Source organism: Vanacampus margaritifer, chromosome 10 (assembly GCF_051991255.1).
Source record: "Vanacampus margaritifer isolate UIUO_Vmar chromosome 10, RoL_Vmar_1.0, whole genome shotgun sequence".
NCBI classification, from domain to species: domain Eukaryota; kingdom Metazoa; phylum Chordata; class Actinopteri; order Syngnathiformes; family Syngnathidae; genus Vanacampus; species Vanacampus margaritifer.
This window is the reverse complement of record NC_135441.1, coordinates 21,439,714-21,457,624: the sequence shown is the minus strand read 5'-3', so window position 1 is coordinate 21,457,624 and position 17,911 is coordinate 21,439,714. Positions and strand designations below refer to the sequence as shown.

At 40.2% G+C, this 17,911-nt stretch overlaps 1 protein-coding gene across 1 annotated transcript in view; it reads right to left on the bottom strand.

The window, feature by feature from the left end:
* The window catches only part of flt4 (fms related receptor tyrosine kinase 4), a 59,188-nt gene that overhangs the window by 23,942 nt on the left and 17,335 nt on the right, over nucleotides 1-17,911 (bottom strand). The window contains exons 2-9 of the mRNA XM_077577846.1: nucleotides 13,523-13,619; nucleotides 9,570-9,844; nucleotides 6,139-6,275; nucleotides 5,889-6,054; nucleotides 1,999-2,138; nucleotides 1,747-1,918; nucleotides 760-877; nucleotides 416-600 (exon numbers count right to left, since the gene is read on the bottom strand). Coding sequence (XP_077433972.1) covers nucleotides 416-600; nucleotides 760-877; nucleotides 1,747-1,918; nucleotides 1,999-2,138; nucleotides 5,889-6,054; nucleotides 6,139-6,275; nucleotides 9,570-9,844; nucleotides 13,523-13,619 — 1,290 coding nt within the window. The remainder of the gene's footprint in view (nucleotides 1-415; nucleotides 601-759; nucleotides 878-1,746; nucleotides 1,919-1,998; nucleotides 2,139-5,888; nucleotides 6,055-6,138; nucleotides 6,276-9,569; nucleotides 9,845-13,522; nucleotides 13,620-17,911) is intronic.

Sequence of the window (17,911 nt, the reverse complement as noted above, 5' to 3'; positions counted from 1 at the left end):
ATTAATCAGCCTTTGTGGAAAGATGTGCACCCCTGAGATAGATAGATGGACGGACGGACGGACAGACAGACTTTGACCAAATCAACAGAGAGCTGTAGTGTTGCATATTTGGAAGAAGAAAATAAACTTTTGGGAAAAATATTGCCTAAGCAGAGAAAACTTTTAGTTATTTTTCTGAGTTTCTTCACTTTCTGAAATATTCCTCTCCCAGCAAGTTTGGGCATGTTTTCACGGCCCCTTCAGCTATCCAAAACAAAACTGGAATGAAATCTAGCCAACAAATGGGAATAATGTTTCTCTAGTCACCCGTCATTTAGGCAAATATTTTGGATTCAAACCAAACTTCTCCACAAATCTAAATAACACATATAACCTCATAACCGCATGGTCATATTGCTACAGGGCGAGCAGTTACCATTGACAACAAGTGTGATGTTGAGTCTCCTCTCCAGGCCCGCCGCAGTGTTCTTCAGCACCGGGGTGTAGAGGCCCGCATCCCCGGGACCGACATCCTTGATCTCCAAGGCGTGGTTAAGGTGAATCCTCATACGCTTCATCTTGAACTCCGGCCGCTCGTTGATCAGCTTTCCGTCTCTGTACCTTCGATACACAACAAAACAAAGCGCAGCTGCTCCAGTGCCTCCCGTTGAGGTGCACCCCCCCTAATTAAGTGGGTAAATCTCAAGGTGGGGAGGCCTAATTATGCTTTTAGTGTCTGCCTGTTAGACTTAATGGACACAACGGGGAGCCTCAACCTACCATCGTGTTTCAGGTACGGGGAACGCAGACACATTCACATGCAATTTGAATGACTTCTGGCCAGATGTTACCTCCACCAGCGGTCCACTTCTGTATTCCAGGTTTATAAATGGCTTTTCTAGGATGAAAGACAAGATATTCTACTTGGCATATGATATAAAGAGCATCAAAGATAGCCCTTTGTCGGCCGTTAACGAGTGAAATCTGACAAGAGGGCAGCGCATATTTAAATCATGAGCGGCGGTTGAAGGCGTCTGCGGTTGAATTCACTTTAAGTATGACTCATTTTGTTCTTCCACAGCTATTTTATGTTAATTGATAATCAGAGTCAAGAGGTTAAGTTGCCATCCATTTTTTTTAATGTGCTCATTTGGGTAATAAAACTCACATTTATCCCTATTAGTTTTAGTATTGGTTTTAGATTTTTCAAGATTAAAAAAAAAAAAAAAGTGGCAAAGTTACAGTATTAGGTAATGCAAAAAAAAAAACAAGTCCTAAATGAGTCATCTTTATCAAAGAAAAGTATTTAAAAAAAAACTCTAGGAAGCTAAAAATGTCAGCACATTGTCATAATATGTAAAGGTTCAAATTGGCATCATGCAGTAATTTCTTAAATTATTGCAAATGGGAGGGGATATTTATAACATGTTTCTTTATAAAATGCCCATTTTGGTCACATTGACTCCCATTATAAATATACATTTTTGATATCCTATATACCATTGTCCAAAAAAACGGCATGCATAAAAATATCTGCTGTTATGATGTATTGACTTTTTTCAAGTCATATGAAAAATTCCAATTATAGCATAGTTAGTTTTGTTCATAGCACAATACTGCCTTTATTGTCCATAAAGAGCATTAAAAAAATAACACAAATCTAGTAAAAGCATAAAATAAAACATGACCCGCAGGCTATTGTGTGTTGCATGTGTAGTGTTTATTATTTATTTTTATATCCTTTCTCTGTCATGAGTGAGTCCATACCGTGAACTATGACCTGCATTGTTTTGGTTTGTGTGGAGTCCACGCTTGTGACGTTGCAGGTGTACGGGCCAGAATCCTTCGTAGAGGCACTTTGGATGGTCAGGATGTTGACTGCTTCTGTGGCGTGTGACAGAGCATCCCGATGGTATCTCGTGTCTATTGAGTTGTTGGTCTGGTCAAAAGGTACCAAAAATCAGCTTTGTTGAACGTCCTGCAAATTTGGCGACGTGATACGGGACAGGTTCTGCTAACCTGCTTCCCCGGGTAGGACCACTTGATGGTCACCCCTGCGTCGAACTCCACCTGCACCGTGCAGTTCAGGGTGAGAGCCTCCCCCGCCATCATCTCCACGGGCTCTTCGGGAAACAGCTTGACATCGTAAACCCGACTTCCTGTCCGGGAAAGACAGAGGGAGGGAGACAGGGAGGGAGGTCACGGTGACATGGTCAGCAGTTTTTCCTTCCTCACACGACCAGAGGAAATGGCTCTCTTTTGGACCAGAGGAACCGTTCTACTATATACAAACTCACAATGTTTCCATTGATGTGTCAGAATATTGACGTTGGGAGGATGTAGTGAAGTCACAATTGTAGATAAAAGACACACAGTAAGATATATTTGGACACGATCATCTGCGGTTCTTAGAAATGCCATTTGGTAAAATAAATAAAAAATAAAAATAACAAAGAGCACTGATGATGACATGTCAAATCGGTAAAATTACCGAATGAACAATACTGAGCTCTCCAGAAAAAAAAGGAGAAAAAAAAGAAAGAAATGCCATTTGGTGTATAGTATACGTATAGCAGGAGTCTGTGGTTGTGTGATTGTTTTAACGGCCCATTAACGTTCCGGCTCAACGTTCCCGCTCCTGACTCACGTGGCTGTTGCTTTTGGCTGCTAGCACCAGCTATAACTTTCGGTTTACCCTTGGAAGTGAAAGATGAACAATTTCGCACAGGGCTTACCTCATAGTGAGAAAAAAACAAACATGAAATCTCTCTTAATTTGCTCAACACCAGTGGAGAGCCTTAGGGCCGCAACAGTGAACTGAGCTAAGATTATAGAGTACTATAATGACTAAAATTGCGAGCTAGCGCTGACGCAAAAGGTGGAACTAGCGCACGTGGATCAATATTCTATTTGGATCTGTCGTATTTTGTAGAAAAGGGCTGATCAGACGGCGAGGCGTATTACACAATGCAATTTCTCAGGGTTGGGTAACACTCGGGGAAACATCAGCAGAACATATCATGTAGGAAAGCCCAGCCTTTAAAATAAAAACACGCCATTACGCAAAAAAACCACTAAAAACATCGGTTAAGAATATATTTTGTTGAAGTAGAAGTTGCAAACATCCACCTGAGAAAAAAAAAAGTTGATGTCATCATAAGTAGAGTTCCTGCTCCTAGCTAGCGTTAGCTAAATGTAGTAACAACACAAAAATAAGCAGTACTGCAAGGCCCAGCCTTTAAAATAAAAACACGCCATTACGCAAAAAAAACACTAAAAACATCGGTTAAGAATATATTTTGTTGAAGTAGAAGTTACAAACATCCACCTGAGGAAAAAAAAAAGTTTATGTCATCTTAAGTAGATTTACTGCTCCTAGCTAGCGTTAGCTAAATGTAGTAACAACAACACAAAAACAAGCAGTACTGCAAAGCCCAGCCTTTAAAATAAAAACACGCCATTACGCAAAAAAAACACTAAAAACATCGGTTAAGAATATATTTTGTTGAAGTAGAAGTTACAAACATCCACCTGATGAAAAAAAAAAGTTGATGTCATCTTGAGTAGATTTCCTGCTCCTAGCTAGCGTTAGCTAAATGTAGTAACAACAACACAAAAACAAGCAGTACTGCAAAGGTAGCCAATTATATAAAAATGTTATTCATACGCTGAGCTGCTGTAACGTGTTTGTGCGTGTGTATAGGACGGTTTGATTTTAAAATTCTCTTTTTGATCCAAGATTATGACATTGCATTATCATACTTCTCCTCATTTTGAACTATGGAAACGAAGCAACGATAGCCAACATTTCCGCAACCAACACTTGAAGTAACATTTATTATAATAGGCTACTGTTATGAGTTGACTTGGTTTTGTGTTGCGGTAAACGGTCACATTAGCTAGAAGCAGTTTGAATGCTCGCCTCTTATTGGTTGAGAACCGCCACTGCTCAAAACACAATTATGACTTTATTTGTTCTTCGCCTTTGGTTCTGTACACATAAACGGCACACGTGGTGGCATAAACGAGGGAAGTCACTTTTGGGGAAATGACACGATGGCAAGAAATAAAAGAAATTGGAAGCAATAAAGACTAATTGGTACGCACGATGATGGCATTTTAACTATTCAACAACTGTGTGCATATTTGGCGGACAGTAGTAGAATTGGTTCAGTTGTGTTTTTGTAATTTAATATAAAAATTAATTTGGAATTGGCCTTCTGAAAACGACGTTTTAACACATTACACAGTGACTCACTACCTGAGTCGAGCTACTGAAATCATTGATATTCCAAATAATTGGGATGATTTTAGATCGCTTGCTGGGGGGCGGATGCTTCCGATTTGGATGAAAAGCTGCGGGGAAAAAGGAAACATTACTGAAACCCTGCTGTGAAGAGACAAATTAAAAAGCAAAGTGTGTTCCAACAACACAACAATCAACCTTGCCAAGACATCCCATCATCCCCATATTAGCATAACAACATTGATAACGCTCTTGAAAACATTTCAAGGACAATTAAATCTGCAAACAATTACGGGTGACTAAACAGTACTTAATGATGAGATCTTTTCTTTTCTTTTTTGTCGTATGGGCTGTTGTGTCTCATCACAACTTTCTATGACTTTCAAAAGTTTAATGAGATCTTATTTTATTTCTCCCAAGTTATCATTTATTGTGTGGTATCGATTTAGCCCTGTCAATCTCTGTCAAGGTTACAATTTAAGGAAATTGATTTAATGTCACTGTTGTAGAGATTAAATCCTGTGTTTGTTAAAAGATTATACACAGGAATCATCATTTTTAGTTTTACTTTTTGTGAGAACTTGATGTTTGACATCTCTCATAGAGCTTGCACATGCGTCGGTGCTGCTGTTTTGGTTAGCGACAGTGTACTAATACACAGTAAATTCTGTAGGGTAAATTTGACTGTATGTAGATAGGGATCAAATCAGACTCGGTTTTGGAGTAGGCTAAGGTTTACATTAGGAAGAGATTAAAATAAATAATTGAAAATAAATAAATAAATAAAAGTCATTCGAGGGTTGAGGAACGCACACACAACCTTCAGCTTGGGAGACTGCCACACTACCGCCTGAGTTATGCCCCTCCTACTGTTTTCTTATCTCCAAGAGACCAAATATATAGTTTTTGGTCTCTTGGAGTTAGGAAGATTCCAGCTGGCATGAGTGATATACTAACACACAGCGGGAGCTGCGTGGCTCAGGGGGTAGATTGACAAACTGAAGGTTGTGAGTTTGTTCCTCCACCCTTGAGTGACTTTTATTTACTTGTTTCCCAATTCTTTATTTGAATCTCTTCCAAGTGTAAATATTACTCTAAAACCGAGTCTATCTGGTCCCACTCTAAATAGAGTCAAATTTACTCTACAGGATTTACTGTGTCGGCTCTGCAGTTAGCTTTCTAATCCCCGTGTGTGAACTGAGGTAATTACATTTTTTCCTAATGGGAAAACGGAGTCGTCTGTTTGACAGAGGCGTTTATCTTAAGTGGACAATACACCCGGTGACTAATTGTGGCACAGAGTCCATTAGATGGAAACTATTTGTGGAAATACGGTAGTTTATATCCAGACAGTTGCTAACATTAATTTTGTGTTCGTGCCTGCATTTGAGCGGAATGACCTTTGCTTTACTTTTGCCCCCAACAGTTAATCCCTAGTACATTTTGTCAAATTCTGATAACGCAGGTACTTGAAAAAAAAAACAGTCCGTTAATTCCCAGCCTACAATCAATGCTATCATCCAAGTATTCACCCCAATCCGTGTTATCTTAAAATTGGCACCGCCGGTAGTTACTTCACGTGACCTCCTTCCGAGCCGACTCCCCCTCATTGATATTCCATCGCCTCCTCAAGCACGCGTGCGTCTCCTTCCTGCTTATTTACCTGTGGTGTGGATCAGGTAGTTAGCCGAGTGGTACTCTTTGCCTTCGAGGACGGCCCCGCACGAAAAGCCGATGAGCATCGGCGCGGCGTGGATGACTCGTCTGGGAATGGACCACCCTCTCTTGTTGTCCCACGACAGCTCGTTCTTGTCCAGTGGGTTGGGATACTGCGATCACAGAACCGTAACAAGCTGTTAAAAGCTCAATCGGCTTTGATGAGAGTACTTAAAAAAAAACAGCGTCCTACAAACCGCGTAGAGTGTGACGTTGAGGTCGGGAACTGTCACCAGACACGGCACGACGATGTCCGTGGAGTAGCGTGTGATAAAAATGGTCTCCAGGTTGTTTTCGTTGGCCTTGTCCCTCCTGAGGAAAGGCTGTTCGGGGTCTGGATGCAGATGGAAAACAGCAGGTCATTAATGAGATGCCCTCGTAGCTGCTGGGTAATGGCAGGCATTACAGTGCGCCAAATATACTGCAGCCTCTTAATGACCGCAAAGGGCATACCATACGGCACGTTTATTGATATTACTATAATATGCGTAAGCGTACGGCGTCGCCCGCCCCCTCATATTTGGATGAAATCTCCAACACCTTGATTCTCCTCCTTTTTGCGACTCGCCAGCTAATGCGGCGGTAATGTTGTGTCGCCCATTTACGCCGCAGCCGTTATCGCTGCAAACGCTCATATTGCCGCAGCGTGAGTGCACGCCGGCGCGCTTATCTCGTAACGCTCTCCCGCCAGCCGTTATACGCCAGACACAGATGATGTATTACTGCTGAAAATTACTCACTTTGTATTTATTTATTTATTTTGCCTTCTCGTCCAAGGCCATTTCTGTTATTGCCGTACTCAAGTCGGAAAAGTCAAGAGACGGCGCCACTGAAGGATGGATGGACAAATAATACACAACTACTCAGAAGCAATCACAACTGGTATTAGGCAAGAAATTATCGAATTTGAGTGGTGGTGGGTGCATGTTGTCCACCATCTGGCTGGGTTAGCAGCATCCGCATGCGGCCTCATCTCATCCCTCCTCTCACCGGCTTCTACCACCTTCTGACTGCGGCTTCATCTGCTTCTGATCAGCCCATCTGGTTAGATGTGTGGAAGCTGTTTTGGCATCTTGTCAGGGGGTATAAACATGTATTTCACATGAGTGGACCTGTCAGTGGGCTTCTCTGTTAACTAAAGTGTGGGGGGAAGTTAAACTAATAGAAATAGTTAAAAAAAATTAATTGACGTTTATAGCCGTCAATGGGAGTGAATGAGTTAATACAAAATATGGATGGAGCTGCCCATGCAAACCATTATCAACCGATTTGAATCTCTAATTTCCAAATTGTTAATCGAGCTCGTCTCTCGGGTCTGACTGATGCAAAGTCAACAACTGCGCGCCTAATTGTGCGGAAGCAGCTTTGGTATTGCAATGATAATCGAACAGGGGGAAGTGTTTTGGTAGAAGAGCTGATTAGCTTTTTTTTTTTTTTTTTGCCTTAACGCCCAACAAAAAGAGACACTGAACTCCAAGCCCAGATGGTCAGGCCAAATATCTGCTGACCATCTTTGGCGGGAGGAGAAATGGTTTCTTCAGCAAGAGAACAAATCAAGGCAGAACACAAAGTGCTGACTCATTGCAGCAGCAGTAAAAACAAAATGATTGTTCAAACGCAACAAAAAGGGCATTTTCTCCAAACTCATCCCTTTTCAAAAACATACCTTGTATATAAACGTTTTTTTTTTGCAGCGTTTCCCTATTTTCTGTTTTGGATGAGCGTTCTCCAATTTTAAGGCTCATTACCTTCTAAGTTTTTGGCATACATTTTACTGATGACTTTCTTATTTATCACAGCTAAGTCGTGCTGCCTTTCCCCAACCTCCCAAAAGGCGAAGTTGTACACTTTATATAATGCGATGAATAATTGATGCTGAGCCTTGAATGAAGGGTGTGTGTACAGTGATAACTTCATTCGGTGAGCGGGGGGCATCAATAGCAAGCTTTTTTTTCACCAATGTGTACAGAGAAGTGGTTTCATCGATGTATCCATTTTTTTAACACTTACCCTTGACTGGTTGCCGGTCAGTCACAGGATGATTTGGAAATGGGCATTGAATGGCAATCAAGCAGCGAAATAAACCGGTATGTAAATTTTTTAAATATTAGTTTTGAGCCCGCACAGTGTACTTACTGTAAATCAATATACTTGCAAATCTATTCTTGTGGGTTTATAAGAGGAACTCGACTTGTTTTTTAAAAGCGAGAATATATTGTAGGTATTAGCAGTACTCAAAACTTTTTTTTTTTTAAATAGGTTTTAGGTGAACTAATGAATACACACACACTCGCACGCACGCACGCACACACAGATACTCACCCACATACAAAAAAAAAAAAAAGAGAGCAATGATGATGACATGTCAAATCGGTAAAATTACCGAATGAACAATATTGAGCTCTCCGGAGGAAAAAAAAAAAAAAGCAGTAATCGAAACATGTGGTGCCTCGAGATACAAGTTTCATTTGCTACGTGACCACGCTCAAAACGTTTGTAACTCAAATCACATTTTCTCATTCAAAATGAATGAAAGGGAGTCCTCAAGTTAGGGCGGAGTTATGTTCCGACGCTGGCGATGTAACCCGAATTTCGACTTAAGTCAGATTTCCTCATTCAAGTTGATTATTACATCAAAATATTTTAATTTGAAAAAAAAAAAAAAAAAAAGATTTGCGCAACCCAGAAGAGCTGGAACCACAATTTTGCGTTTCCGGCGCCAATTCAAACTTAAACACGGAAATGTGACGCGCCTGGTGGCAACTTTAAATACAGTAACTTTAAAATGGTGTGATTACTTTGGGAAATGAATGAAAAAGAAGGTGCTCCAGACGAGGCACAGGTGCCGTAAAGTCGAAACGACGTAGGTCGCGTACGACGTAACTCAAGGACTCCCTGTAATCCAGTCCAGACTTCCCCCCAAAAACTGCAAAAAAAATTGTAATGTGTATTATAATGGTCATGTCTATCCTGCACCGGTTGTGCTCAGATATACTAATTAGTGTTAGCATTAAGCTAGCACAAGGAAAAAATGGAAGGTGTAACTTCACATCAATTTTGTATAACGTGTAGTTTGAAGGCTAAATTCAGCTGCGTGGCATTAAACCTGCCAAAAGTCTGCCTGTTGTGAAATAAGTTGAGTTGCCCCTAAATCTGAAAATATTTCCTCGCAAGTCTAAAAAAACACACACAAAAAACCTCAATACCATTGATAGAAAGCCAACATTTTGTTGCACTGAATGGATCCGTCTGAACGAGACATGCTTACAAACAAAGAAATGGAAGCTAATGAGGTCTTTCTCTTTTGGCATCTAGAAAGTCCAATTTTATTTGAGGGCGCTGAGGACATCAAGAAAGGAACTGCTGCAAAGTACTGTACTATACGCTACTGTACGTGTGATTACTGCTGTCATTTTTGGCTGGGCATACGCCAAACGAATAATTCATGACACATGGACTAACTAGCAATTCACCCAGGGGTATAAGCTTAGCCCACTTGGATTCCCTTCTGAACAGGTACTAAAAATAGCATCAATTATGAATGGAACCGTGACAAGCTAATTAAGTGGAAAACGGGAATAAGTGGTTGGTGGTCAAGCATTTTAGTGTGTGTAGGACGATGACTCACCCCTGACAAAGATATAAGTGCTAACAGCTGTGGTGCCGTCGATGATGGCCTTCACTTCCTTGTAGTAGCAGCGATAGTAGCCGGTGTCCCGGGCCTGCACCCAGGTAAGGATCAACTTCTTGCAATATGGCCTCCCATGTTGGCCTGGACACTCGCTGACCAGGACTGTCCTGTCCCCCTGGGGCCTGGTGAGAGGCGGCTGGCCCTGACGCTCGCTTAGCTTTTGTCCCGCCAGGGAGCGGTCAGGCCATGCCCAAGCTAGAGTGCGTTGTCCCCTGAGAGAGCCCAAACAAAGGATAACTGAAGGTTTGGATTTTTTAATAGGAATGATACATTTGTAATAAGAAAAATACAAACCCTAAGTATTAACCCTAACCCATACGCCTACCCTAAGAAATTTTGTTGGTAAAAATGATGCAATATTTAGTTGAAGAGGTTGAATTTTTTCTATGGGCCAATTGGGAGAGCGCTGAAAATTGATCCCAAGGTGAATTGAATGAGCTGAATTTTGAATCAGGGTGAATTTTGAATGTCTCATTGGAAATGAATGGGGATTTCTGAAGTGAAAAATGTTGACTTATGGGAAAACAGTGAAAGTTAGGAATGAGAAAAGTAATAGCCCACAAAGCCTGATTTTTTGGAACATGTTAAAATTGGAATGGTTTGAATCGGTAAAGAAATGTAGAATTAGTTGAAGGACAAAAAAATGGCGGAATAAGATTTAAGTCGGATAACCAGGTATAATTTTTATGTACATTTTTATGCAGGGTGGTCTGTATCTAAATGTAACTATTAAAGTAACGTAGCTACCTTTTTACCTTAATGACCTAACATAGTTACCCTTTAAAGAAGGTAACTAAGGCTACGTTCACACTGCAGGCGATCTGATTTTTTTGCTCAAATGTATCTGACTTTTTTATGGCAATCTGAATGTCTCAATTCCGATTTTTTTTTTCATATCTGACCTGGGCCACTTTCATATGTGGTCCTAGATAGGATACGTATCCGAATTTTTGCAATGCGACCGCTGTCTGAATGGCCAGGTCGCATATATCCGATCTCTACGTCAGCAAATGTGGGCGAGGGCATTACTCGGAAGACGTACGTGAATCGGCAAAGTTGTTTCGAGTAACAGTTGTGACTTTATATTTGACATTAATTTAACCCCACTTGAAACATGAAGCATAAAGTTGACATTTGTAGTGATATAAATAATTTAGCCATGCAGATGGCTCATTTAATACGTGCGGCAGTGACGTGGCGTCATCGTCACGGGAGGAAAAACAAAAGAGAGGTCTCCGTGAGATGAGGAGCTCGAACGAACAGGCTCGCCTCATTTTCACAAAATAATATATCTACCTCCTCCCGCATCACTCCTCTGTAGATATGAGATGGTAAAAATATGAGCCCCGACGAGGGACTCATAAAAGTCCGTGGATACGCTAGACCATACGTATTTACTTCCACAAACACAACGTTGTAACTTGTGAGTGACTGGGTATCTTCTTCTGCGCATGCGGGTCGCTTTGCGGTCGCATATACCGTTCACACAGAAGACAGACTGAGGTCGCAATTAACTCATTCACTGCCATTGACGGCTATAGACGTCCAAAAAGCATTTGAACTATTTCTATTAGTTTAAAAAAAAATCGACTTTAGTTAACAAGAGTATAAAAACCTAGAATTTTTTTTTGTACATTTAGAACAGATATAAAATTAGTGATTAATCGTGAGTTAACTATTGTTAACTCCAATTAAAAAATGTCATCGCCTGATGCCCCTAATTTTTTATAATCTTTTCTTTTTTTTCTTTAAAAAAAAGGTTTAAAAAAAAATTGTTAACAAAAGTGGAAAAAATGTTAAACTAATAGAAACAGTTCAAATTTTTGACGTTTATAGGCGTCAATGGCAGTGAATGAGATAACATGTAATGTGAACGCTTACTCTAAAAAAATCGGATTTCACCCAAAAAATCAGAATTGAGCATTAAGACCTGCAGTGACTGTAAACGTGCCTAAGTTACTTTTATAGCAAGTAATTAGTGAAGTAGCAACACCGGGTCATATATAGTACAAGTTATTCAGGATGTTAATTTCAACGGCATGTAAGTGTCACTTGTGAAATGTTGAGGCTTTAAAACGACAATAGTTGAAATTGTTTGCGTGTGCGGGTCAGTGGATGCCTGTCGGGTGTAGCGTGTAATTTCTTTTGTGCATCGATCCACACATCCCTGTTTGTTTTATGGCTTAAATTGAGTTACATGAGTACATTTAAACCTGCAGGCACAATCTGAGCACTTTCCCCGCCTACGCATGTCCACATCTGTGGACAGTTCTAAATGATGATGACTGGAAATAACTCTGGAAATGGAGAGAAAAGTATTCTTTGGGCTATTTTCCAATTGTTGTGAGGTATCACTTTTTGGATCATTTTTCTTTGTAAAAATTTGATTGACAATGAAGACTTTCCCAGAAGATACTGAAATTTTGTACGAGAAAGACCAAATAAAACCCAACACGGTCCAGGAGCAAAAAAAAGTGATTCCTAAGAGGGCAATTTTCAACAGGGAAAGAAAATGTGTGAATGATTGACAACTTGGCAGCAGAATGCATGGAAAATACTGAATAAAAACTGTCCTGCTATCAAAATCAATTCACATAATGGCTGATTATCAGGTGGAAAAAAAGTATCTCGGTGTTGACAATTCGTTTTTTGTGCTGGTTTTTGCTTTCAATTCATGCAATGTTCCTTCTGCTGAAATGTAGACAGGGTTGTTGTCATATGATCAACTGTTTATCTTGGAAAGGTGTTAAACGTAACCTAACAGCATTTACAGTTACAATTCTTTCTGGGCTGGATTTAATATGAGGCATCGAAAAAATATTGTGAACATTGTGTGCCTTGAAACTTTCATTTCATCACTTGACATTGTGGAGGCAAGGTCTGATTTACAGTATATCACAAAAATGAGTACCCTCCTCACATTTCTTATATATTTTCATGGGACAACACAGAAGAAATAAAACTTTGACACAATGAAATGTAGTCAGTGTGCAGCTTATATAACAGTGTAAATGTATTGTTCCCTCAAAATACAAAATGCAAGACACACTTTGTATTCATCACCTGGTTGCCGCAGCTCACGCTTGACACCATCCAAACTAAATAAGTTTATCTTGGTCTCGTCAGACCACAAGACATGGTTCCAGTAACCCATGTCTGTAGTTTGTTTGTCTGCAGCAAACTTTTTGTGAGCCTTCTTTCTGAGATGTCATTATTTTTAACACGCTCTCTATTCACACCTGAGACCTTGTAACACTAACGAGTCACATGACATTGAGGAGGGAAAATGGACATTTTCTCTTTGGGGTGTACTCACTTTTGTTGCCAGGGGTGTAGCTTCTAATGGCTGTATTTTGAGTTATTTTAAAGGAAGAATAAATTTACAGTTATATAATCTGTACGGGCGGCACGGTGGCTGACTGGTTAGCACGTCCGCCTCCCAGTGCAGAGGACGCGGGATCGAGTCCGGGCTTCGGCCTTCCTGGGTGGAGTTTGCTCCTCCCACATTCCAAAGACATGCATGGCAGGTTCATTGAACTCTCTAAATTGCCCCTTGGTATGATTGTGAGTGTGGATGGTTGTTCGTCTCTGTGTGCCCTGCGATTGGCTGGCAACCAGTTCAGGGTGTACCCCGCCTACTACCCGAAGCCAGCTGGGATAGGCCCCAGCAAACCCCCGCAACCCTTGTGAGGACTTAGCGGTTAAGAAAATGGATGGATAATCTGTACACTGACCACCGTGCCTTATGTCTTCAGTGTTGCCCCATGATAATTAAATAGCTGCAAAAAATTGAGCGGTATACTCACTCTTGCGAGATACTGTTAGCCATCATATAACCAAAACAAGTTATGCACAAGTAGTGTTGCTTCCAAAACACAGCACACACATACCTGCATGTGATGGTGAGCGTTTGATTAACCGGAATCACAAGGTCGTCTCTGGAGCTGTCAAGAACAGGCGGCGGCGTAGAAAAGCCGATCACTAGACCTGTAGAAGGGAACAAGAAAGCTGTGTTGGATTCATGTGTCATACAGGATCAACAGTTTCAATGGCGCAATTGCACTGCTGTCAAATGTCAGACACACTTCAGTAATCTGTAGGCGGACCGTAAAGCAGGTTGTTCATTACAGTTACAAGCTACAAGGAAATGGAGGGATAATGTTTCGCGGGCTTTTGTGCTGACCAGACAAGCAAACTGTGGGTCATTCAAAAGGTCACACAGCACTTCAGACTTCTTTTCATGATTGAAGGGTCACAGGTTCTAGATACGATTCGAGACAGATTGGCGAAGAGATGCAACACTTGGACATCACCAAACAGACAACTTCATTGAGCAACCAAGTTGAACTCACTTATCAGGAGTTAACACTGATAGCTAATGCTAGCATGCAAATGCTAATCTGTGCTAATTTGGGAAAAACAAAAATCAGAAATTCAAAGTCGCTTTTATTCCATTTTGGCTTCATTTCAAACAATTTACGGCTAAAAGTGACAGATTTTCTTCTAGCCCAACAGCCAAGTCAAGCGGAGAAACTTGATGTGAGGGAAATTAGTATAAGCTGTACATCTAAATTCAGAATGGCTCACTCACAAACTCATTTGCGAAAACAGGCTGAACAAAAGATTCACTTTGTTTAATTTCACACTTGATGTTCCACAATATCTTTGCTTTAGAAATTAGAACCACAACAAGATACTCTTGACTCCTCTAACCTTGAATGTCACGTCTCCATGTCGGCTCAGAAGTGTACGATTTCGCTATTGTTTGTCACCGGCTGCATACATTTGAATAAAAAAAGGTGAAATGAAAATCAACGTGATGTCATTCATGCTGCTGAGAAAACGGCTTTATTTATTTATTTTTTCCGTCAAAGAAATCGAAAGACTTTTCAAATGGTAACTGAGGGAAATAAATTTCCATACAATCACTCAAAAGGCAAAAAAACTCAACAATGAGTCGGCCTCCAAAATGGTGGTGCGTGACGTCATGAGAACATTTAACTATTAAAGGTGCAAAGAAAACCAATTTGAATCAGATGATCAATTTCCATTTGAAAAGCTGAGTGCATTGAATCGAACCAAATTGTTCTACTTTAAAATGTAAAGTCCTTGAATCATATCAGTTGCGTATCAAATACGATTTTTATTGGCTGGATGCACACTCCTAAGACAGACAGACAGATAGATTTAAGATAGATTGCTAGCTAGTTCTTAAAATAGATTGCGAGCTACTTCTTAAGCTTGCTAGCTAATTATTAACTCTTTGACTGCCAGACGTTTTCAGAAACGGGATGTCGCCAGTGCCAGCCGATTTAAGCATTTTGACTGATCTTTCAAGGTCCACAAAAAATGTTGTGTTTGGACTATGGAAACACACATACTATCAAATGAAAGATTGAACTCTCATCTTTCATCAGAAAAATGCCACAAACACCTATATAGTGCTTTACTTCTGTAAAACGCTATCACCAACAATGAAAAAAGTGTTTTTAGATTGCAAAATACGTTTATTTCCATTCAACAGTGTAACAATTTGACAAAACAATTTCGCAAACTATTTACAAACGTGTGCAACTGTGGTACTATTTACAATTGTGTGGATGTTTCAAATACAGTTTTTCTTTTTGCAACGCTCCCCTGCGTGCAAGGAGACGCAGCAGGATTTGCACAACAGATTCGTTTCACTTGCGATGGCTCCTTTCGCGTGCAGACGTTCCACTTTCTTGACGGCCTTTTTTTCCCGGGGAATAGCAAGTAGCAGACTGTACACACTGCTCCGATGAATATGCATTGGACTCGGGGTACTCTCTTCGTCGTCCGATTGAACGTCCGCCTGTGCAGAAGTGCTCGGTTGTGCTCCGCGTTTTCCGGATTCCGTTTCAAAAAAAAAAAATTTAAAAAATTGGATGACGTCTTTTAACGTCATTGGCGGCGCCCTGTAGGTTTTTACTTGACGTCTTTTATCGTCCATGGCAGTCAAAGGGTTAAGATCGATTGCTAGCTAGCTAGCTAGCTAGCTAGATAGATAGATAGATAGGAAAATTGCCTATAATTTTTAGGACAAGGCATTACATTAACTGTTTGAGTAGATCAGTGCTAGTGATTTTTTTAGATGAAGTTGTAGCTCACATGCTTTTCCTTTGTCATAGCTCTTTGTGTAAAAGGGTTAGAGACTCCTGCTGAAGGCCAACAATTCTTTGCGGCCAACTATCTTTAATGCCTCTCCTTCTCACGGTGCTGTCTCCTTGGAAACAAAAAATCAGAACTCCACTGCCCCACACAGAAAAAGAAGATCAAACAGGAACATACAGTGCATGTCGTGCTGTATACTGCAAACTCAAAGACGCTGTCCAATTCGTATTAAGACGATAGGCAGATTAATCTAGTTTCTCTTTCTCCATAACAGTCAGAATAGATCTGGAATTTAATAATGTGGGTGGCAGCCAGAGAACTTGGAGAAAACCCACGCAACCACGGGGAAACCTGCAAACTCCACAGAGGACCGCCTCAGAACCTTGAAGCTCTGAACAAGCTTGACAGTTTTTGTTGACTAAAACCAGACAAATAAATTATATTTTCGTGGACTAAAATAAAGACTAAAACGCTAGATTTATAGTCGACTAAAAAAAAAAGACGGGATGAGGTTGACTAACTGTGATAAAAACTGAGACTAAATTTAAAAATGGCGGATAAAATTAACACCACCGTGCGCCATATTAGATCATAATATGTATGCGGGAGTAATTCTGTCCACTCACGCATGCAAACAAGTTATCCCGAATCTTTCACAAACCGGAATTTTGACCTTCACCCGATTATTGATTGCATGTTAACGTAGTCACTGTCTTACGATTATCCCGAATTGCGGCCTTCAACGGGGCTGCCCTGACTCCTGGGAACATTGTGTAAACATAGCTTTAATTATTAATGTAGCCCAGGAAAAGTAGTATCATAATTTTGGTGTTTGGTGCCGGGGGGGGATACTATTTTTAGACGCAACCTATTTTGTTTGAGGTTTTTCTGTTCTACCGCAAGAAACGGCTTAGCTCATCATTTTCATAACAATTTTCAACTCTAGTACCCTTAAGCCTTACAGACTTCTTTAAAGTACTCCCAATTTACACGGTGCAAAAAGCGTGTATAACACCAAGCGGGATGTAATGAGCACCATTTTTCCTAATGCTTAATAGTAAAAGGTTTATTTTTAAAATGATATATTCAAGTAGATTACATGTAAATTAATATTAAATATAAATAATATTATTAATTATAATTATTATTATATAATTATATTATTATATTATTAATATTGTAAATAATTAAATATCGGTTTTTAAGTTTTTTTTTTTCTTTCATTAACACGATCGTACCAAGAATTTCCCATGTCCATGTGTGTATATAGACAAGCCGGCAACCAAATACTAAACAAATTTCTGGGTGAATTCCAATGTACATACACAAGTGTTGACATTATTATTCCTCCTGGAAGACGTGTACCGGGTGATAAGCCTCCAACGTGACAGTTCTCGTGATGAACGCTCCCCCCCCCCCCCCCAATCCAATCAGTTGTGAGATCGTCCACTGACAGACAGGATGCAAATTAAGAGTCTGTTTGAAATGCCATGACCGACTCGCATGCTCTCACAAGTCCGACATCGGACCGGGAACACAAAAGTAAAGACGCTGTTGTTCAGCATCTCAGCTTCAACTCTTGGGATTTTCACTAGCCGTTCCCCCACACCAAGATAGCGACTAGCACGAGTAACCAACTCTTGAGTAGTCACCAATGTCCATACCGAGTAAAGACACCACTAGTAAAATTATTCAAGTATATCCGAATAGAGCGCATTTTCTTGTTCCTTTTTGTTTTTTTGAGGGTTTTTTTTCTGGAGAGCTCAGAATTGTTCATTCAGTAATTTTACCGATTTGACATGTCATCATCATTGCTCTCCTTTGTTTTTTTGTTTTTTTTTGTATGTGGGTGAGAATATGTGTATACGTGCGTGTGTGTGTATTCATTAATTCACCTAAAACCTATTAAAAAAATCCCAACCATTTTCACTGAAGCAATCCCCTTCGCTCCTGGCTGTTTTACTTGATTTTGCAAGGCCCACAGAATATTGTGTTCTATTGCTATAAAAACATGGAACCTACCAAAAGAAAGATTAAGGTCTCTTCTTTCATCGAGAAAAATGTAAATTTCTATCAGTTTCCGTTTTGCAGCAATTAGCATTAAAATATAGCTAAGTGTTATCATTATTCACAAATCTGTATAGAAC